The sequence below is a fragment of the Dromiciops gliroides genome, chromosome 4 (genome assembly GCF_019393635.1).
Source record: "Dromiciops gliroides isolate mDroGli1 chromosome 4, mDroGli1.pri, whole genome shotgun sequence".
NCBI lineage: Eukaryota > Metazoa > Chordata > Mammalia > Microbiotheria > Microbiotheriidae > Dromiciops > Dromiciops gliroides.
This window is the reverse complement of record NC_057864.1, coordinates 76,521,985-76,545,009: the sequence shown is the minus strand read 5'-3', so window position 1 is coordinate 76,545,009 and position 23,025 is coordinate 76,521,985. Positions and strand designations below refer to the sequence as shown.

Genomic DNA, 23,025 nt, shown 5'->3' with positions numbered 1-23,025 from the left:
ATTCTTAAGCAGGCCACTTTAATTAACATCATGATTAGCTCATTTTAACATGTTATATTTTTGTGCCCATACTAGGTAATGTCCATCAGTGAGGAACAAAATAATGAGTCATTTACTTTTGTGATGCTCTTATTCTCAAACTAACAGTTTGTTTATTTAGCCAATAACCTCTATCTTCAGTAGGGGCTATTGGCCCATCAAGATTGTGTTTCATAAGCCTTAAAATATATAAATTATACTGTTTACTCTTTTGTTCCCAAAGCTAAATGTTGATTCTTGAGCATCTAACAAGGAAAGAGTGTTGTATCATCTTTGAGACGATCTACTAATTTGCTGATTCTCGATAGAATCTTAGCAAATTCAAATGGATATTAACTATGGTAAATAGTTATTTCTGATAACCAGCTTGAGGAGTTATATTGCTTGCTTGCTTTTTTCAGGACAATGAGGGTTAAGTGACTTGCCCAGGGTCACACAAGCTAGTAAGTGTCAAGTGTCAGGTCAAATTTGAACTCAGGTCCTCCTGAATCCAGGGCCAGTGCTTTATCCACTGCGCCACCTAGCTGCCCCCAAGTTGGGTTGCTTTCTGAGAGACTGTATGACTGCCTATTAACTAGGAGGAAAGCATGGGCCTAACCTTTAGGGAAATATTCTCTGCTTTACAGGTGAGAAAACTGAGCCATAGAGTACCATACCATTTTCAGTACCATACCAAGAATTAGCAAAAGACATAGAAAGTACATTCATGCTATTTGACACTTGCTGCAAACATGAGACTAGATTATGTTTCATTCTATTTCTTTTTTCCTTTCTTCCCATCTTCTAAGAGAAATAAAAAGAAACCACATTCTGGGATTCAAGTAACATGTCTGTTCAGGAAGTCATGATTTGTTGACTTTTCTATTCTCCCTCTCTTACTAAAAAGCCCTATACATTTTTTTTAAAAGATGACCTATAATGCAATATCAACTAGATATTCGTGATCCTCTTCAAGAATGAAAGACCACCACCAACAACAACAACAACAAAAGATATTCCACATCTCACAGAGATGGATTAGAACAAAAAAGTGAACAAATCTAGAACTATACTTTTGGTGTTCTAGTTCAGTCCCATGCTTCAGATCATTACATAAAAATCCAAGTATACATAAAAGAACATTTAGATTTAGAATTTTATATAATCTAAAACACATACTAGAGATAGTTTGTCATAGCGAATAATGTTGGACTTGAAGTCAGGAAAATCCAAGTTCACATTGTTCCTCTGACACTACCTGTAAAGCCATCGACAAGTCACTTAACCTCTCTGACCCTCAGTTTCCTCAACTGTGAAATGGGAATACCATTTGTCATACCTACTTCACAAGGTCATTGTGAGGTTCAAATGAGATAAGGTACATAAAGCGCTTTGTAAATTTTAAAGAGCTCTATCATGTTTATTATAAAATGAGATTTACAAATTCACTTTCATCCAAGACAAAGTATAGTGGTCAAAACTATCATTTATCAGTGTCTGGTCTATGTGATCATATTCTTTCCCCCAATTACTCAACCAAAGAGCATATTCATAATTAATATAATAGAAAATTCATTCCGCGAAACGCACGACATCTTATAGACACTAGAGATTCTGCTTTGATCATGTCCCAAAAGTCAAGAAATTGTACATGTTAATTGCTATTCACTTGAAAAGGCCTGGAGAGGTGATAAATTTGTCCTAGAAACAAAACTCTGTCATTCTATCACAAGAAATATCAGATAACAATAATTAAATCCAGAAAAAAAAAATCCTTTCCAATTGGGAGAGAATCACATGACAGAATCAGGAACTAGGATTGGAGGTTTAAACCAAAGGACTCCCTCCAATCCTTCCTGAAGAAGTGGTTTCTAGTTCTTAAATTCTTGTATCTGTGGCTGAGAGTTTATAGATCTATAAATCAGGAACTAACAATAGGCAGCTCATTCAATACCTCTTTATTTAAAAATATGTCCATTAAAAGTGAAGGGGGAAAACATGGTGGGAAGAGGAAAGGCAGCACCAATTGTCTTTCAAGCTTCAGGCGGAGGTACATCCAGGTAGGTACTCCACCAAATACTGTTTAGGACAGACAAGTTCTACTCAGCTCAGGCTAAGGAGGGAGCATCCTTTGGTATATTGAGGAAAGGAGGTCTACAAAATATATATTGAAGCCCATGATTTTAAAAGGGAGGTCAAAGGAAGGAAAACTTGATTCTCTAGATAAGTTTCATTTTTCTCAACATTCAAGCTACATATTATATCAGTTTGAAAACAAAAAGTTTCCCCTTCCCTGTTTCTTTAATAGCTAATGAAATGCAGTGTACATGATTAGACTGGGAGGTAAAAGGCCACTTACTGGCCCACCCAAGCCGGAGAGCCCCTCCCAGGCAGTAGGATCACCAAATAGTAGGGCCCTGAATAACACCAGAATGTAAGCAACTCCAGGGGTTTGCTGTGTCTACTTTCCCTCATGTCCCACTCTTACTTTTTTTTTTTAGTGAGGAAACTGAGGTTAAGTGACTTGCCCAGGGTCACACAGCTAGTAAGTGTTAAGTGTCTGAGGCCATATTTGAACTCAGGTACTCCTGACTCCAGGGCCACTGCACCACCTTGCTGCCCCCCACTCTTACTTCTACTTAACTGGCTTAAAAGTTGGTATAAGTGCTATCGTCATGAGGAGGTAAAAGGGAAGAGTACCAAAGGGTAAAAGTCTTGCATTGGATGCCAAGAGGTAACAGTATTTCATTGGGTTTCATTCTCTCTTTTAATACCAGGGTAAATCTGGAAAGGCTGGGTAAGCCTGGAGAATTTTCTTTAGTCCACAAGGTTCAGAGAATTAGATGAATCTAAGCACGATTATGTTTTCAGGCATGTCTCATGAATATACTCTGGAGCTTAAGGTTTTCTGTAGAGCTGAAACTAGACATTTTTTCCACCTGGGGCAAAAGTAATGCAGGGTGAAGGAACAGTAGCACAAAGGTCAGTCGGACAGAAGGTTCGCGCCTGCCACAAGAAGGAAGGAACTGGCCTTCAGTAGATGTATGAGCCAGGAGAAAAGCACCATAAGATAGGCCCCTGGGTATGGTGACTGGCTGGACCAAAGCAAGATCCAAGGATGGCATCATTGTGAATTGGGGTCCTCTCTCTCCAGATATTTTCTCCCTTATGGAAAGCCCAATTTGTCCCCCCTCCTCCTTCCCCCCATTATGGCTCTGTTCTTTTGATTTGACCATTTTACCATCTCCCCCTTCAAAAAACTACACTGGGGTCCTGGCTGCTCAATCAGTCTCATGATGTAATGCCATCCGTTTCATTACCCAACATGATGAAACAAATAGCATCACACACATACAACCGGACCTCTGGCCGGCTCCAGCCACCGCACTGGGATCAGGTTCAATTGACTTGAGCAAGACTAGATCAATTAAGTCCAATTGTCCCTCTCCCACCCCAACCCTTACCAGAGCCATGCCCTGAACTCTGGGATCTGTGACCTGAGAAACAAGAAGGAGAAATCTCTGGGACCACTTCACTGCTGCTCAAGAGCCTGTGTGTTGTAGCAACCAGGAGGCAGGTTGTTTCGGATATCCTCCAAGTTCTTGACGTCAGCCAGGATCCCATCAATGTTGGCCTCCAGGGATCTCAGGTAGCCTTGCTGCTGACGAACTCTGTCCTCCAGCTCCAGCATCAAGGGCCGAAGTTGGGTGTTGATCTGGTTTCTGGCTTTGCTGAAGTTCTGTTCTAGTAAGATTATTCCTTCTTCATCCACACTGCTGGGCTGATCTATTTCAGGGAACAGGAAATGAGTCAACGAGGAAATCCTACAGTCAGATTTTTCCAACTCCACGAGACCTTCTTTATCTTCCACTATTTCCTTTCCATGTTGTTCACCATGCTCATGAGACCAATGGGATGCCAAACTTTTCTAAAGTCTGAACCTTCAAGATAGTCTGGCTTAGATGGCCCCTTTTGGAGACAGATTGGGCCAGGTTGAGAGGTTTATGCATGCCCATCAAAACCCAGCCATTGCTCAAAACTATTCCCTCATAGAATCAATACCCCCAAACCATCGAATACCATAGATCTAGAGTTGTACAGTCATTTAGTCCAACCCCCTCCCCATTTTACAGATGAGAAAACTGAGGCACAGGAAGGTTAAATTATCTTCCCAAGGTCAGGCTTGCACAATCAATGCCTAGCCCAACTTTTCTCCTTAAGCCCCAACTCACCTTTAATGTTGTCAAGACCCATCTTCCTTTCTTCCTTCAGTCTGGACTTCTGGCTCCCAAGAACATCCTGACTATTAGACTGTGTCTTGCTTGATCCCTAACCCAGTAACTAGCTTCCTGCACAGAGGCTCACTCCATTATCTCTAATGTGCTTCATAGCTTCTCCAGCTGTAAGTGTTTAGCTATCAAGTAAGGATGTCTGCTTCACAACTGGCAGCTAGTCCTAATTGTCACCACCTTTCCACTGTTTGACCCCAAGTTTTGTTGTTGTTGTTTACTCATTTTCAGTCATGGCTGACTCTTTGTGACCCCATTTGGGGTTTTCTTGACAAAGATACTGGAGTGTTTTGCCATTTCCTTCTCCAGCTCATTGTATAGATGAGGACACTAAGGCAAACAGGGTTAAGTGACTTGCCCAGAGTCATATAGCTAGTAAGTGTCCGAAGCTGGGTTTGAACTCAGGGCTTTCTGACTCCAGGCTTGGTGCACTCTCCAGTTTGCCACCGAGCTGCCCATTGACCCCAAGTTAACCCCTTCATTTAAAACTTTTTTGAACGTCTAGACAAGGAAGGTTCTAGCGATATATTTAGGCCCATAGTCTAAAAAAATGGTAGTCCTAGATACCCACTTGCCCAACCCCCCAGTGCCTGGGGTTCAGGGTCAGTTCCATGCTATACTTCCTGAATTCTTTGCAGAGAAACTATTATTGTTTGTCTTCAGTAGCTTGTAAGATACTTGCTCAGGTTTAGGGTTTTGCAGAGGTCAGCACAAACTGAACACGTTTGGGAGATAGATCCCAGCTGGCTGCGGAAGGATGCAGACTCTGGCTCTGACTTGAAATCTAGGGAATTCAATGAGATACTGTTCAGCTCAGGTTCTAAGCCACAAGCCTTCCCAAGGAACACCAGCTTGAGCAGCACCTGGCCAGACCAGAGTGGTCCAAATTAGCTTCGGCAGCCTTAGGCCAATCCAAGCCACCTACTGAAAAATCCAGTAGTGCTCACTGACATTCATCCCTGACCTGTGCTACATAAAGAGAAAACTGAAAAAACCCTGGTTTCTGGAATTCTTGGCGGGGGGGTGCTGTTAAACGTACCGGTAGTTCTTTTACTCCAAATGATCTGTCATGGTCTGAGGGAGGCAATGTGACATAAGGAGGGGAATGGCATAGGGGACTGAGTGCTAGACTTGGAATCAATTAATCAATCAACAAGCATTTATTAAGCATCTACTGTGCACCAGGGATTGTCATAGTCAGGAAGACCTGGATTCAAATCCTGCCTGTGACACTTAGCTATGTGACCATGGACAGCCTCAGTTTTCTTACCTGTAAGATCAGGATAATACCATGTATTGCATTTACTTCACTGGGTTGTTGTGAGCAAAGCCATATTTAGGAAATTTTGCTCCTGGATCAAGAAGAGCAAGCTGTGCCCAAGGCAAATGAATCAAATCAGACCCTCATTGGATTGGGGTGGGGAGAAGATACTGCCCTGTAAGAGGGAGGTAGGAGACGCAGGACACTGGCATGAGGCTGCCAAGGGGGCCATCTGTACTAACATTGTAGCTTCCTATTTTGACTAAGTATTCTTACTTTCTAAATTGTTTCTATGTTGCTAAAGAGCTACTGACACCTTCCAAATTCAGCACCCAGAGACAGAGTCCCATCAACTTGTCCTAGTTTCAGCTCTGGTTGTGGGACTTAAATGAGATAATATACATAAATCACTTTGCAAAACTCAAAGCATTATGTGAATGTCAATTATTAATAGAGTAGAAAAAGTGCTGGCCTGGCAGTCAAGAGACATAATATTCTGTTTCTCATGCAATTTTCTATGTGACCTTGGGCAAGTCTCCTCTCTCTCCCTCTTCACTCCCTGCCTCCATCTCCTCCCCTGTAAAGTGAAATAATTGGACTAGATGAACCTTAAAGTTCCTTCCAGCTCTGACATTCTTTGACTAACCCTCTTTGAGCCTCAGTTTCCTTATCTGTAAAATGGTGACAGCAATGCTGTCGTAGAGGACTATTGCAAACAAAATGCTTTATAAACCTTGACATGCCATATTAACAGAATCACCTTTAAAATAAAACTATTATTATTTATTATTTAAGCTGCTATCCAATAGATAAAACCCAAGTACATTGGGATCTAGGTAAATTTAAAATGGAGTTAACAACCATTCCTATTTCCACTTCCAAGGTATTAGGGAATCATTTGATATGTTAACTCTTCCAGGACAAAAACTTCTTAATAACCCAGTCCCAGGCACATAGTAGGCACTTAATAAATATTTATTGACTCTGATCCTGTCTCTGCTAGAGGAATTGTTTGATCTTAAGGGATATTATCACAAACATGGACCATGACTAATAACAAAGTATACAATAGTGCTTTTTCAGATATTTGATGCTATGTTACAGAAAACCACATTTTATATTTGTTTGACTGTACTGGGAAAATGTGGGGCAGACAGGTGGCACAGTGGATAGACTCATCAGACACTAGATGTGTGACCCTGGGCAAGTCATTTAACCCTACTAAACTACTTCACTATCTTTGCCAAGAAAACCCCAAATGGAGTCATGAAGAATCAGACATGACTGAAAATGACTGAACAACAATAACGACACTGGGAAAATACAACAGAGCACACCTCTGTACGCTCCTGGAATCTCTCCTGAGCCACTCCATTCTAGTAAGGGCTAGTCTTGGTTTAACAGAAGAGACCAAATAAGAATTCAATTTCGATTTGAGCTAAACTGAAAATTTCAGCTCAACCCAATTTCCAAGTTTGGATTTTGTATGACACCCTAGCGCAGTCCACTTCTCAAGTTCCATAGTGACTCCAAATTCCTCTTTACCCACAAAATGTTCAGGACTAGAGGTAGCCCACCCAAACAACTTCTAGGTAGTTTTACTCTACCTTGGGCCTTCTTTCCTCTTGTCTCTATTTTCTCTCTTGGTGATCTCACTTGTTTCCATTGGTTCAATTATCATCTCAAGAAAGTAACTCAAATTTTAAATATAACCTTCATCTCTCTTCTAAATTCCAGTCCTATATCACTAAGTACTGTTGGCTGTTCTACTGATATGTCCAAAACAGAACTCATTGTGTTCTCCTGTAAAGCCTATTCTACTCTTTCCTGGTTGGGTGGAGACCACTACCATCCTTCTGGTCCACCAGGATCACAACCTTATAGGTATTGTTTAGACTTCCCTCTCCTTCATCGCCCCATACAGAATTAACTGCTATCTTTTTAATTCCATTTCCGCACCTCTAGAATCCACCCCCTTCTTTCCATTCTCACAGACCCCCCCCCACCACACACACACAGCAAAGACCTTCATCACCTTATGCTGGACTATGATAATTTCTCTTAGTTGGTTTGCTTGCTTCCAGTCCCTCCTCTCTCCAATTCATTTTCCATGTAACTGTTAGTCATGCCCCTGCCCAAAAACCTTCTGGGGCTTTCTAGCCTTATTTCATATTCCTCTCTTTGATGGAGTCTACATTCTAGCAAAACTGAACTATTATTTGCCAGATTTAATAGTCTTTTTTCTTCTTCTGTGAATTTTCACAAGCCAACTCCCATGTCTAGAAATCTACTTCCTCCTCAACGCTGCCTCTTAGGGACCCTTATTTCCCATCAAGATGGCATAGATGTTGCCTTCTCCATAAAGTCTCCCCCCTCATTCCTTCAGTGGTCAAAAGATAAGTGTAGATACCTATCTGTGTAACCAGTACATTCTCCCAGGAATATGCAAACTTCTTGAGGGCACATGTGGCTCTTTTCACGTCTACGTGTGCTAATAGAGTGTCTCACAATCCAATGTTTCTTGAATGCAGAATCCCGTGTTTTCTCCAATAGACCTTTAAAAGCTTCTAAAACTGTGGTACTAATAATGTGCTGGAAGGCCGTTTTACATACCTATTAGCCTCAGGATGCCATCCAAGGCATTTAGTGTATCTTGGATGGCAAGTCCCGCATTTTGGGCTCTGGAATTAGCCCCTTGGGCTTCCTGAATCACCTGAAAAACAGAAAACATGAGTGACTTATGGAGGTGCTGAATGGGCTGGCTTAACAAACTCTCTCACAAGACAGCCTCTGGAAACTTACCATCTGCATGGCATCCCCGTCCTGATCAAACTCCAGTTCTTTCCTTCCAAGGTCTCCTTCCACATCCCGGATCCCACTGTTCAAAGTGGCCATTCCCTTCTCCAGAGCCAAGGCAGCATCTGCTGTTGTGTTCGCTTCTAAGTTCAATCTTCCTATCTCCTGGGAGGAGAAACAGAGCCATGGATGATAGGAAAGACATTCACGAGGCAAGAAAATAACCCCAAGACAAATTAGGAAGACAAACAGCTGCAGCTGACCCATGAAGACATGAACTAGATCTGCTGAGAAAGGGCCAGGTTTGGGAACACACCCATCCCCAGACTCGGTTTCAGACAAATCACTTTGGGGTCTGTCAAGGACTGGAAGGGTATCAACAACATGACTCTGTTCCTGTCTCAGCTTGAACATTCATGGAACAGTAAACACGTTGGGAGAAATATGGGAAAACAGAAAAGAAAGAAAACATCTACATCTCTGCATCCTGAGATTTGACGCCTACAGTCTTTGGAATGATTTCACTGGTGCCTCTTGGGCTTTAGTGGGGAAGAGAGGCCTGTTGCCTCTTGGAGGCTAATGTGACTAGGGCCTGGATGCTATCACCTCTGCACCAGAAGCCTGATTCTACATGTCACATCAATAAGCATTTATGAAAATCAGTGAACTACAAAGGGCTCGGTGCCAGAAGGTAGAGACAGAAAATTACATATGCCTGGTCTTGGCTCATGACACACCTTTGAACATTGTATCTACAGGTAACCAAGGCATCCATAATTTGGTAAAAATACATCACGATCTCTTCCTAGTAGGAAACCTGATATGGCTAAATAGTTTAGGGGTCAAGAGCTCCAGCCTGGGTAGGTGAAGGGGATCTCTCTCTCCTCTCTCCTCTCTCTCCTCTCTCTCTCTCTCTCTCTCTCTCTCTCTCTCTCTCTCTCTCTCTCTCTCTCTCTCATCTCTCTTTGTATCTTTGGCTCTGTTTCTCTGTCTCTGTCTGTCTCTCTGTGTTTCTCTCTTGTTGTCTCTCTCTGTCTCCGTCTCTTTGTCTCTCTCATCACTTGACCTTTATTAGATTCAATTTTCAAATATGGGCTGAAAAGATCATCATCTCTTTCTACTAGGAGACTAAACATAAGAAATAGGGTCACAGCTGGAATTTTGGTCGAAATTTGCCCAAGTTCTGAAATCAAGACACTGATATCCCTCTCACCTAGATAGGTTAAACCTGTTCAAATGCCTAGAACTGGAGTCTCATGTGTCCAATCTAATGTGTGAATCTTGTAGGTCTGGCCCTATTAAGGAAAGGGGTAGGTAAGGGATCACAAATGAGATCCTTCCTGACAGAGCTGGTGACAAACCTGTATCCACCAAGCAAGAGGTCAACCACACTGACATGGGGCTAGACAAGGCCACAGCTTCATTTAGGAGCCACAGGAGCCAAAATGGGGCAGACACAATTTCCCTTCCCATCCTTCAAGGTCCTTCTTGCCCTCCCCTCTCCCAACATGCCCTTCTCATAACTTTTACCTGCTCAATATTATCAGAGATGTCTAGCGCCTCTCCAGCCATGCTCTTTGCCCGCCTGGCATCTTCAGCAGCACTGCCCAGCGCCCTCTCTGCCTGTCCTGTTTTGTCATTGGCATCTGCAACCATCTGAGTGATAAAGGGGAGTCTCCTCATAGCATCTTCTGCTTCTGTTTTCCTATCCCCGACCTGTAGGTCAAATTCTGAGATGGGAGAAGATAGTGCCATGAGTCTAAGGCGTTACTAATGACTTAATGACAGAGAAAGAGTCTAAGAATCTATGGGCAAAGTTTCTCAAAGGAAACCCAAGGCCTGAATTCCTTTTTAGTGTTGTTTTTCAAACCTCAGAGGTCAGCAACATCCCAAGATGAAGCTGATATCTCAAGATAAGTCAAATTCATCATTTAGCTTCTCTAAATATTCAGCCAGTTCCCATCTACCCACCCACCTCCACTACAAAAGGGGCAACTGAGGCGAGTAATCAACTTGGTCCAAGACCACACAGGTCGTGAACAGACAAAAGTTTAGAATTTACAGCCCTAAATATTGAACCCTGAACTCAAAACTTACATTCCTGAGCCTCCTTGCTAACCAATAGAAAAGAGGCATCATGGCAGAATATATAGAGAGCAGGCTTTAGAATCAAATTTCACCTTAAATACACTGGATTGTGACCCTGGGCAAAGCATTTAATCTCTAAGTACCCCAAGCAACCCTCTAAGACTATGAGTAGGTTTTGATCTGCAATGATACAGGTACCTCAATGGATCCATGAACAAGCATTTGTTAAGAGCTAACAGTGGGACTCTGTATATGCATGAAATCACAGGATGGGCCTGGTTTAAAAAAATAGGTGGGAAAAAGAACAGGTGGGCTTGGGTCAGAAGGGAGTAATTGGCGTGGAGAATCCAAACAAAGGAGCCCCTGGGAATGTTTTTCTTCTTTTCTGTAAGAAAGGAGCCTAGAACCCTGAACAGGAATTTTCCTAGTGTGTCCCACACCAATAAAGCACACCAGAACTGTCACCAGGGGACAATGAGAGCCATCAAGCATTTTCTAGTGTAATGAATTAGACTCGACTTCAGCACCAGGAGAGGAAAAGGGGACAAAGAGACAGCATGGTTCAGGAGATAGAGTGCTGGACTTGGAGTCTGCTAGACCTGGGTTCCAAACCCGACTCTGACTTTTAAACTATCAGTGCATCCATGAGCAGATCACTTGACTCATGTTTCCTCATCTGTAAAAAGGTGATAATAATCCCTACAAGGGCTATTTCAAGGATCAAATCTGGTCCTATTTGAAAAATCTTTAGCAAATCCATATAGATATTAACTATGATTAATTTAAATAAAATTAATAAGGACTCAGGGGGCAGCTAGGTGGCAATTTAAATTTCGCTTCAGACACTGCTTGCCAGGCAAGCCACTTAACCCTCTGTTTGCTGCAATTTCATTTGTAAAATGGGGGTAATAATAGCAAGTGAATCCCAGGATTGTTGTGAAGATTGGTATTCTGTGACTGCTTTTGTTGTTGTTGAGTCATTTCAGTTGTATCCAACTCCCCGTTTCTCCATTTGGGGTTTTCTTGACCAAGATCCTAGAGTAGTTTCCCATTCCTTTCTCCAGCTCATTTTACATAGGAGGAAACTAAGACAAACAAGGTTGAGTGACTTGCCCAGAGTCACGCAGCTAGTCAGTGTCTAAGGTCACATTTGAACTCTGGTCCTCCCGACTCCATGGCCAGCGCCACCTAGCTGCCCAGATAAATTCTAGCTATTGTTTAAGAGTGTACAGAGCAGGGGCAGCTAGATGGCACAGTGGTTAAAGCACCGGCCCTGAATTCAGGAGTACCTGAGTTCAAATCCAGCCTCAGACACTTGACACTTACTAGCTGTGTGACCCTGGGCAAGTCACTTAACCCCCATTGCCTACAAAAAAAAAAAAAAGTATACAGAGCAGTTGCCAATCTACCTTTTTCCCCACCTCGGGGCAATGAGGGTTAAATGACTTGCCCAGGGTCACACAGCTAGTAAGTGTCAAGTGTCTGAGGCCGGATTTGAACTCAGGTCTTCCTGAATCCAAGGGCTCGTGCTTTATCCACTGCACCACCTAGCTGCCCCATCAATCTAATTTAGTAGAGGGAGTTTCTTATACCAATAAAATCATGGGTGCAAATTAAAAAAAAATTAAATACTCACCCCTGAGGTTTTTTAAAATGCTCTCAACTTCATAAAAAGTAGCATTGCCCATGCTCAGGGCCTCTTCAGCTCTGCTCTTAGCGAGATTGGCACGGGAAAGCAGCTGATCTGATTTCTGTAAATAGTGAGGTACAACCAAGATTAGCGCACATGTAACCCACACCCCAGGAGCACATTCCTACTAAACAAAATTAACCCCAACACATTTCTCTTTCATGATAACAGAATGCCATAATTCACCTCATGGCAACATGAGAACAGATGAAATCTCTCCCTCTTTGGGAAACGACAAAACATTTGAAGACTCAATGACACAGCCCTGGGGACAAAGCAATCTCAGATTCAGGTTCTGAAAACCTCATCTTGCAAATTATCATTTTAACCCCCAACCCAGCTAGTAGATAGAGTCCCAGTTAAATGTCAAAAGGCCTGAATTCTATCCCCAAATCTGGGCACTGACTCATTGAGTAGTTCTGGGTGACTAACGTTATTTTGTTTGTCTCCCAGCCTAAATACAACTAAGCTCATTTCAGGACACCTTTAGATAGCAGCCTGAACCCAAAGTGCCGTTGTGCTGCTGAAGGGCGCTTGGGTCCATATTTGTTAAGGATTTGGAACCAGAGGACCTGAGTTCAAATGCTGTTATCACTCATTACCTATGTCACTTTGGGTAAAAGTCATTCTTGGCTCTCTAAGCCTCAGTTTCCTCATCTGTTCAATGGGGATAATTAATCAACTTTGAATGACCTATTAAGTAGGGTTGTCATGAATAAAGTCCCGGGCAGACCTTACAGTGCTACATAAATGTAAACCATTCTCAGCGGAATGACGTACCTGTCTCTCCTTCTCTCCATCCTGTAACAGCTGCTGTGTTTCTTCCTCCAAGTTTCCCAGGTGGTCTTGCAAATGTTTGTACTCGGTTATATGTCTTGTTACCAGACTTGACAGAGAGTCAGCTTCCTGTCTGATTCTCTTTATTTCTACCTGAAATCACAGGGACATCAAGAAACCTTACTTTCTTGCCACGGGGAAAAGAAGTAGCGAAGTAGGACAAACACAGGGAGAGATAGAGTAGTAGGCCTGGGGCAGCTAGGTGGCACAGTGGATAAAGCACCGGCCTGGGATTCAGGAGTACCTGAGTTCAAATCCGGCCTCAGACACTTGACACTTACTACCTGTGTGACCCTGGGCAAGTCACTTAACCCCCATTGCCCTGCCCAAAAAAAAAAAAAAAAAGAAAAGAAAAAGATAGAGTAGTAGGCCTGAAGTCAGCAAGTCATGAGTTCAAATCCAGCTTCAGATTTTAGTAGCTATGTGACTTTGGGTAAGTCATTTAACCACTGTCTGTCTCAGTTTCCTTAACCATAAACTGGGGATAAGAACAGCACCTACCTCCCAACGTTATCATGAAGACTGAATGAGATAATATTTGGAAAACTCAGTACTTAGCAGGAAATACCTAGGTGCTTAATAAAGGCTTGTTCCCTTCTTTCTCCTCTTCCAACCACAAGGACCTCACAGGGGCCTGACATCATTGTCTAGAAATAGGAGCAATGTAGTAAAGGACACAGAAAGCCATGGAGAGTAAGCACGGGCCATAAGGCAAAGAAAAGTGGGCCCCAAAGATACCTAAGAAACTTTCCATCCTCTTTGGTTTTTGTTAGAATCTGTGTCTGGGCAAAATCTCCAAGTCATTGTTTTTGTTTGTTTGCTTTATGACTGTGTTTATGTCTTCTCTTAGCCTAGTTCCCTATAGGACGTGGAAGGGGAAAGGGTAGAGAAAGGAATAGATAGATTAGGCAGTGGGGGAGGGGAGGTAGACTCCATGCAAATGTTGTGGGAAGTAAAGACTTTTCTGAATCAAACAAACTTTGAAAGCCATCTCCTAAGTCAAATAGAAGTAAACACTTCTTGATTTCTACTCAGGAACAATTAAACCTTCCCTAGTAATTAATTTGCCACAGTTCCCAGTGGCCCCTGGGATCTGGGAAAAGGGCTACCACTGTATCAGCCACTGTGAAATTATAATGACCAATCTTGGCCCCAAAGGATAGATGAGAGAAGCCAGGTGGAATCATGTGGTTGTGGAACACTGCAGAGAATGTGAGATTTTTTCCATGTGTGGGTTTGTTTTGCTGAACTGTTCTTTTTTTTGTCATTCTCTTTTTAATTCTTTGTTATGAGGGCTGGTTCTCTGGGAAAGAGAGGAAGGAAGGATGGATTAGGAAATGGAGTTGATACCAAAAAAAAAAAAAGAGAGAGAGATAGGGGGCAACTAGGTGGCACAGTGGATAAAGCACCAGCCCTGGATTCAGGAGTACCTGAGTTCAAATCCGACCTCAAGACACTTGACACTTGCTAGCTCTGTGACCCTGGGCAAGTCACTTAACCTCCATTACCCCGCAAAAAAAAAAAAAAGAGATAGAAATAATTGCCTTTCTTCATATACCTAGTGCTTAGCACACTGTGTGGCACATTGTAGTTTGTTGCTGTTCAGTGTTTTAATCATGTCTGATTCTTCATGATCCCATTTGGGGTTCTCTTAGCCAAGATACTGACATGGTTTGCCATTTCCTTCTCCAGCTCATTTTACAGGTGAGGAAACTGAGGCAAACAGGGTTAAGTGACTTGCCCAGGGTCACACAGTGTCTGTTGACTGACAGTAAAAATTTATCTTGTTTATTTTTTAAATGCTTGTTGACTGTTGACTGAAAGTAAAATTTTTTTTTTTAATCAGTTGCTAGCTTCAAAATTTGCCACTTCTAACAGACCAGATCATGTCAAGTCTTTCTCAGAATTTTTGTTCCCATGAGGTAGGTAGAAAAAAGAGAGAAGTGTTAAGAAGAGACCCTTCTTCCAACCTGAAGCTGTGATGAGGGAAGGCCCACTAAGGAAAGGGCTCAGTAGGTTGGGGGTGGGAATGGAACCCCCAAGAGATGAGAGAAGAGCTTCATGTTTCAGCTGTTTGCTGCCTGTGTGTTTGTGCCTGGAGCTGTCCTGGTGAAGTTCAATAAGGAGCACCCTCACCTGGAAGGCCTGGTTAGTGATCTCAGGGCGCTGAGGCAGAGCGTTCAGGAGGCGCAGGCTCTGCTGGTAAGATTGCTCTGCTTCAGTGTCAGCCTGACTGGCCTCTGTCTGCAACTGCTGGGTCAGGGATTTGACTTCTTCAAATCTATAGAAAGAGACCATCTTGAGAATTTGCAATGGATAGAGCCCTAGCTTTGGAGTCAGGAAGACCTGAATTCAAATCCTGCCTCAGACACTTACCAGCTGTGTGACCCCAGACAAGTTATAGGCTTTCAGCCTTATTTCCCTTAATTGGCCCCTACATCCCAGGGTTGTTGTAAGGATCAAATGAGGTAAAATTTGTAAAAGAGTTTTGTGAACTTTAAAGAGCTATATAGATGGGACAGCTAGGTGGCGCAGTGGATAAAGCACCAGCCCTGGATTCAGGAGGACCTGAGTTCAAATCTGACCTCAGACACTTGACACTTACTAACTGTGAAACCCTGGGCAAGTCACTTAACCCTCGTTACCCCACCAAAGGGGAAAAAAAGAGCTGTATAGATGCTAGCTGTTAGCTATTATACAAAGAAGCTTTTAGAACTATTTCAACCAGAAAAGAATCAGACCCATTGCATTCCCATAAGAATGTTTTCCCTGCTTCTATACCCAGCTCATTTCCAGTAATCAATGTAGTGAATTCAAACTTACTTTCCCACAAGCCCTTGCACCACAGAGCCATCCACACTGCTGCTTCCCCCTCCTTCAGTCACAGCTTTGCGAACCAGTTCCAAGGCTTGGTTAGAATAATCCCTGCTTTCCCCAGCTAGTCGTTCCATATCATTAGCTGACTTCATATGACTGAAAAGTAAGAATATGAAATCCCATTAGAATTCTCACAGCAAAGGTTGGGACATTTGCCTTCTTCCTTTTGATCTTTCATGCAAGTCAAAGGAAAGGCAATAGCAGAGTAGACTTGCCCCAGAAAGACAAGTAGAGAAGTGAATAACTACCTCAGAGTACATATAATAGAATTTCCTTTAAATAATAGAAAATACTGGAAGAGAGGTGTCAGAGATACATCACTCCCAAGAGTGCTGCCTGAAACAGACTGAAATATAACTGGGAAAAAAGAAGAAAAGAAATATAACTGGGAAATATTTAATGAAATAAGTAAAAATACAATAGGATATAGCTGATGTTATTATGTGGTTTTCTAAGTCAGCAGGCACCTGCAATGATCTTTATGTGAGGTTTTATGGTCCCTGTTTCTAAAGAACCAAGGATTTTTCCCTCTTGGCAATATCTGAAAATGTATGTATGAAAATATCTGATTTCAAGACCTTCCATTATTCTTAGGTAAAACCTAAGAACTGCACTCAATGGCTTTTTTATGATGGAAACTGCCAACCAACATACGTTTCTGATATAGCCATTAAGAACCCAGGGTCGTTTTCACACCATGATGAGCCATCCTAGCAGGGCTATGTGGAGAACACAACAACAAAAGAACAGCAAGATGTTGATGGTGTCTGCTGTCCAGATTATGACACAGAGTTAGATAGTGAACCTACTGAGCTCATATAAATCTTGGACAGATACTGCAGATGGACACCTTGGGCCCAGAATTGAGTAGCAGGAAGAGAATGGATTGCCTTTGGTAAATTGCAAAACTTTTTAAATGACCTCAGATTTCTCCCTGAAACAAAGGCCCAGCTCTTTAATTCCAATATTCTTATTTATTATGCGGTTGTTAATCCTAAAGTCTCTAAATAATTAAAATGAGTCTCCCTCAGAGGACTATGGAGAGGTGCATAGTAGGTTCACGTTCACTATGACACATAAAAAATAAGGAAGTATTAAGAAGACCCACAGTGAATAAGAAGTTCGGTTGGTCAAGTGTCGATAGTGAGGGATAATAGTAGGGATGACTTAGGTCCTGCTCCAGAATACTTGCAATGCCAAGACAATGTGAGGAAGGCTGTGCACCCTTCCCAGTTGGGTAGATACCCTTCGTGACAAATTTATGGGAGGACATGGACAAGAGCCTGATAAAATGGGCAAGCATGAGTGGGGGGTAGGGGGGATGCTTTGGAGGGAACACCGACATTGGAGAGCTCACAGATCCATTTTAGTATTTTGAGCAGGTCCAGCAAGTTCCTGAAGCAAAAGGGGTGATGTCATACAGTTAGACACAGAACCACACTCTGGATCCATTGCAGTCCAGCACTTTATGTGAGAACTGCAACGATATACTATGTCCTGCCTCTTGAATATAGTAGGTGCTTAATAAATGATTGTTAAATGAATGAAAGCCCCAGGGGCCCTTTAGGGTATGGAATATTAATTCTGTGGGCCCTCTCTAAGGTGAGTGGTTCCCTCCAACTTACGACCCTTCTCTATACTAACAAGGCTTCTCACGATATTTCTGCCAGGTTATTTCTTTCTCCCATTAGTCCACTCCTAGACTGGGCCTGACTCCAAAGAAAGAAACCTTTGTCAACAAAACCATCCCAGATGTTTTTCCCTGCTCTTCCCCCAAAAAGCTGAGGAAAACTACGCACAGCCAAGGAGATGGCTCACCCTGTAGAAGTCCAAACCAACCCACTTGCACTGACTGAGCTTCACTGGAGATCAACTGAGTTTACCACCACCTGTTGGGCATCACACTAAGAACAAATCTTAAAGGCAGCTGGATTGATGGTCTGAGGTAAAGAGGACTCTCAGAAGCTGCAGGAGCACAAACATGTGTTTTACAGCAGTCATTAGATTCCTGCAGAGCTTGTCTGATTGCAGGCTTGGCCCCCAACCAGCCTGCCTGCTCACTACTTGTTGCTACTTGTTCCTAGGCTTGGTCTGAATGGAACAGTCAAGTCCCCTAAGGCTACAGAGAGTTCTTTCCTAAAGGCCCATTCGTTCCAGTTCCAGGTGGCCCTAGGAATCGTGCCCTACATGTATGTAGCCAACAAGTCACACTTGGACCATCTGGGAAGGAAAAGCTCCTGGTTTCTATCCATGGATCCTTCCTCACAAAAATCCCCCAAAAAAACAAACAAAAAAATTTGTGCATTGTACTACTGCAGGGATTCTTAATCTGAGGTCTGTGAACTTTAAAAAAAAAAAACATCCTGATACCATTTCAATAGAATTAGCTTCCTTTGCAATCTGAGTATTTAATCTATGCATTTAAAGACATTATTCTGAAATGGGGACCATTGGTTTCACCAGAATATCAAGGCATCTATGACTCAAAAAAGGTTAAGAACTCCTACACTATTGTATATCTGGAAACTCCAGGTTCTCTAAAACCAAGCAGTTCAAACTGACACTGAGAAAGGAGAATAAGTTGTTCACCCCAGGGAAAGCTTGACCAGAGAGCCTCTGTGGTCACATCTTCAACTTAGCTGAGTCAGATAGATTTGACCTCTAGGTTAATAGAATCAAATGTGACTCACCTGTCTGCTAACTTCCAAGCCTCTTGGGCTAGTGTTTTAAAGCTGTTTGGTCCTTCATACTGGTCTGAAGGTGGGATATTCTGGAAGGAAGAAGAACAGAGAGAAAGGTCTTATGTTCTGTCATTTAACCTTGTTACCTATCGAAGTAAAGAATCTGACCCTTTAGCGTAACCTCTGTTGGCCCTGTCCCATCCTCAAGGGCACAAGGCATCCTCTCTACATCTCCATGCCCCCCCTGCCTCAGTGTATTTAGTCATCAGTCAATATGTTTTCCCTAAGACAATATCTAATCCCACACCCAGATCCTTGTGTCTCCCACCTCCCCATCACTAACTCCTTCCTTTAGATTGAATAACATAATTCAATTAATCCTATCCCTCCTGCTATAGAATTGTATTACACCTCAATATGTCAAGGATCTATGATTTGGGGAATATAGATACTCAGTCTACCAACACAACCTAGGATCTTGACATGTTTGGTTGATAGGCCTTATGCATTGCTGTGGCCGACAATGATGATAATAACAGTTAGTATTTATATGACATTTTAAGGTTTCCAAAATGTTTTAGGTGTTATCTCTTATGATCTTCCCAACAACCCTGTGAAGTAGATCTTATTATTTCCTCCATTTTACAGCTAAGGAAACTGAGGCAAAAACAATTAAATGAATTGCCCAGGGTCACAAAGCTATTAAGTGTCTGAGGCCAGATTTGAACTCAGGTCTTCCTCTGTCCAGGCTTAGCACTCTACCCACTGTGCCACCTAGCTACCTTGCAAAAGGTCATTCCCCTGTAGCCAACCTAGGGATGAGTCTCTTCAGATTCAGCTAGACTGCATCGCAGTTCATCAACTGGTCCTGGACTCAAATCTTTTCTAGTTCGGTAGGGTCTGCCTGAGCTTGCATTCCTTTGGCATTGTCTTTGAGAACCTAGGACCACCTCCTGCCACAATGAGGCACATTAGGAACGTTCTTTAGTAGAGGATTGATCTGGGTTTGCTCCAAAGGCTGGTAAAAGCCCAAGAAACCACACCATGATCATTTTTAAGGTTCCATTGTCTTTATTAGGCCAATTTCTTAGACCAAGCAGAATGAAGGGAGAAGAGGCAGGAACCCAGCATGGGGGTGCAGCATGGTAAAGACCCTGGACTTCTGATAGAGAAAAAGAACACAAAGGGGAGTGAGCATGGGTGTTCCAAGGAAGAGAAGCCCAAGCCTGAGAGCTGATGGGAGAAAACCCAGAGCAGAAATAAGAGGATGGGGGAAGAAGTGTGAGCTGTCAAGAGAATGGAGGTGGGTCTCTTACTGAGCTTCAGAAGCAGCTGCGCTCACCGTGTTGCTTAGGGTTGTTTTGCTTTCCTCCAAGTTCAATCTCATCTTGGCAATCAGCCTCCGAGTGTCCTGGACTTGGCTCTGATACTGATTCCCCAGAGCCAGTATTCTTCCTGCAGTCATCTTGAGCTCATCCAGTCGTGACTGGTAGTTGGTCTCTTGGGCTCTCGCCTTGTCCAGGCGGAGCTTCAGGGACCTACCCAAGCCTGGACAGATATAAAGGGACAGAGTGAGCACTTCCTGGGTCGGTCATTATGGAATCACCGGACCTAACAAAGATCTAAAGAAGGGCCCATTAGGCTGATGCAAGTGTCAAGGCACAAATGTCATTTGATTGTCCTGCTTGTCCCCATGCATCCTGGGTCAAGAAGGCCTTAACAGTTAGCTTTCCAACTTCCAAAGAGGATCATAGGATCATAGATTCAAACTTAGAAGGGATCTTAAAGTCATCTAGTCTAACCTCCTTATTTTATGAATAAGGAAACTGAGGTCCATTGAGGTTAAGAAATTTGCCCATGATCGGCTAACCGACAAGTATTTATTAAGCACCTACTATGTGCCCGTCAATCTGGGAGGCAGTGGTTATATATAAAACAAAAAATGCAACAATCCCTGCCCTCAAGGAGCTTATATTTTATTAGAGAGACTATGATACATGTGTATACACACAGAGAATAGATTTATACAGAATAAATACAAAATAAATGCCAGGGATTTAGGGAAGGAGAGCACTAGCAGTTGGGGGTGGGGCAGGAGGAAGATCAGGAAAGACTCAGTAGAAAATGGTACTTGAATTATATCCTGAAGTAAGAGATTCTTTGAGGTAGAGGTGAAGTGGGGAGTGCATTCCAGAGTGAGGGATGGCTAGAGATGGACGATGGCAGGTCATGTATGAGAAACAGAGAGAGGGCCAATTTGGCTGACTACTGAGTGTGGGAAAGGGAGTATTAGGTTGGGGCCAGATTGTGAAGAGCTTTAAAGCCAAAGAGAAGGGTTTATAGTTGATGCCAAAGTCAATAGGGGAGCCATCGTAGTTATTGAGTAGGAGAGTGACATGGTCAGATCCATAGTTAAGGAAAAACACTTCATTGAAATCACACGGGAAGCAAGTGGTAGAGCTGAGATTTGAACCCAGATCTCTGCTTTCAAATCCCACTTTCTAGCGCACCTCCAAAGATAAAAAGAGGGTTTGTTAAAGGCTTGGGGCTCAGGTCCCTAGAGATACTGATCCCAACAGAGGCACTCCACAACATATAACTACCTCCCCATAGAGGCTGAAGGGAAGCTGTTCTTTGATACCTTCAGAGATCTGAGCTTCTCTCAGAATGTCCTGAAGGATCCCCTCTGCTTCCTCCAGCCTGCCTTCCAGTTCTGCGTTGGGTAGGGACCCACCACCAGCCTGCATCTTCAAGACAAGAGCCTCCACACTCTGCAGCTGCTGCAAGTACTGGTCCAACTGAAACCAGCACAGGAGAAAAGATCAGAACATAGAAGGAAACCAAGGTTTCCCAGCCACACCTGAAACTAGGGAAACTCTGAAATCCTTCTGCCCAGAGTTCAGTTTGTTCTATATTTCAGGTTCCTTTTGGGACCCTGAAGGACAAATATTTACATTCTTCTCTGAATTCTGGAGTGATTTCTGGAGAGCATTTGCGTTATGACTTCTCAAATTAATTTACATTTTATTGATTTATATTCTTATTGCATTCCTTAAAAAACACACATACACAAAAAGGGCTGTAAGACCTTAAATACCATTTCATTAGCACCACTCATCAAATCTCCAGAAAGAATTCCAGCTGTTCCCACCAGACTATCTCTAATCCATCCACCCCCAGAGCTCTTAGCCTTATCCTAGAAACACTTGCAGACTTTAAAATGCTCTGGGTGGCAGGTAACTGAAGGAGAAGAGCTTTACCTGAATCCTCACTTGGTTGTAGCAGCTCGGACAGTTGGTTAGTGCTGAATGATCACAATTGATGCCCCCAAATCCTGGCTTACAGATGCAACTCCCATCACTTCGACACCTCTGTGGCTCAGCTCCCACTGAGTTGCAATTGCAAGCTAGAGGAAATAGAGGGACAACATAGGGAAGAACTTAAATCAGGTTAACTTCAGGGAGGAAAAAAAAAAAGTATGGTCAGGATGAATATGAAGAATGTTAGGTCACTGGTGCTAAGAACTCTTGAACCTTTCTGGTCCACATAATATCTGTTTTGGTTCTTGACATCATCAGAAGCCTACTTCTTGAAAAAGTGTATTTCCAGGAAGAAGATGCATAGAGTAAAAAACATTGCAATAGTCTATTCTCCTGTCTCTTATTGCCTACCCCAGGGGCAACTAGGTGGTACAGAGGATAGAGCACTGGCTTTCGACCTGAGTTCAAATCTCACCTCAGACACTTACTAGTTGTGGGACCCTGGGCAAGTCACTTAACCCCAATTGCCTTAAAACATCCAGGGCCATCTCCAGTCACCCTGATGTATACCTTGCAACTGAACCCAGATGGCTCTGGAGGAAAGTGAGGCTAGTGACTTTACACAGACCTTCACATCTGTTATGGTCCTCTTCAAGAACCCCATTGCCTTAAACATCCGGGGCCAAATCCTGATCTCTATCTTGCCACTGGACCCAGTTGGCTCTGGAGGAGAGAGTGGTTGCTGACCTTGCACAGTCCTCCCTCACTTAAATCTAATTCACTGCAAGTCATGACATCACTCTGATGTCATGGTTCTCCCAGAGAATGAAGAACAAACCAACACTTGCCTACCCTGGACTACCTACTCTTCTCTCACTATATCATTTTCCTTTGTGATCTCATCAGCTCCCATGGGTTCTCTTATCTTCTCCTTATGGATGATTCTCAAATCTACTTATCTGGTCCCAAGTTTTCTCTTCACCTCCAGCCTCCCATCTCCAACTGCCTATTGTACATCTTGAATGGGGTGTCTTTTTTTTCCCAGTTTCCCAAGTTTTATTGAAAGACTGCTGACCACAGGGAGAGCACCATGGAGGTAAGTGTCTCCAGGATGTCTTACAGATCTCCTAACCTCAACATATCCAAACCTGAACACCTTGGCTACAGCCCTCCCCTCTTTCTAACTGTCCAATAATGTCAAGGACGCCGCCATCCTCCTAGTCCCTCA

At 42.9% G+C, this 23,025-nt stretch overlaps 1 protein-coding gene across 1 annotated transcript in view; it reads right to left on the bottom strand.

Moving 5' to 3' along the window:
• Window positions 1–1,482: 1,482 nt before the first annotated feature.
• Window positions 1,483–23,025, bottom strand: part of LAMC2 (laminin subunit gamma 2) — a 74,495-nt gene continuing 52,952 nt past the window's right edge. The window contains 12 exon segments of the mRNA XM_044004858.1: window positions 1,483–3,804; window positions 8,182–8,281; window positions 8,371–8,529; window positions 9,895–10,094; window positions 12,089–12,203; window positions 12,923–13,072; window positions 15,116–15,260; window positions 15,803–15,952; window positions 18,547–18,626; window positions 19,880–20,085; window positions 21,179–21,335; window positions 21,798–21,943. Of these exon segments, the coding sequence (XP_043860793.1) occupies window positions 3,551–3,804; window positions 8,182–8,281; window positions 8,371–8,529; window positions 9,895–10,094; window positions 12,089–12,203; window positions 12,923–13,072; window positions 15,116–15,260; window positions 15,803–15,952; window positions 18,547–18,626; window positions 19,880–20,085; window positions 21,179–21,335; window positions 21,798–21,943 (1,862 nt within the window). The 3' untranslated portion in view covers window positions 1,483–3,550.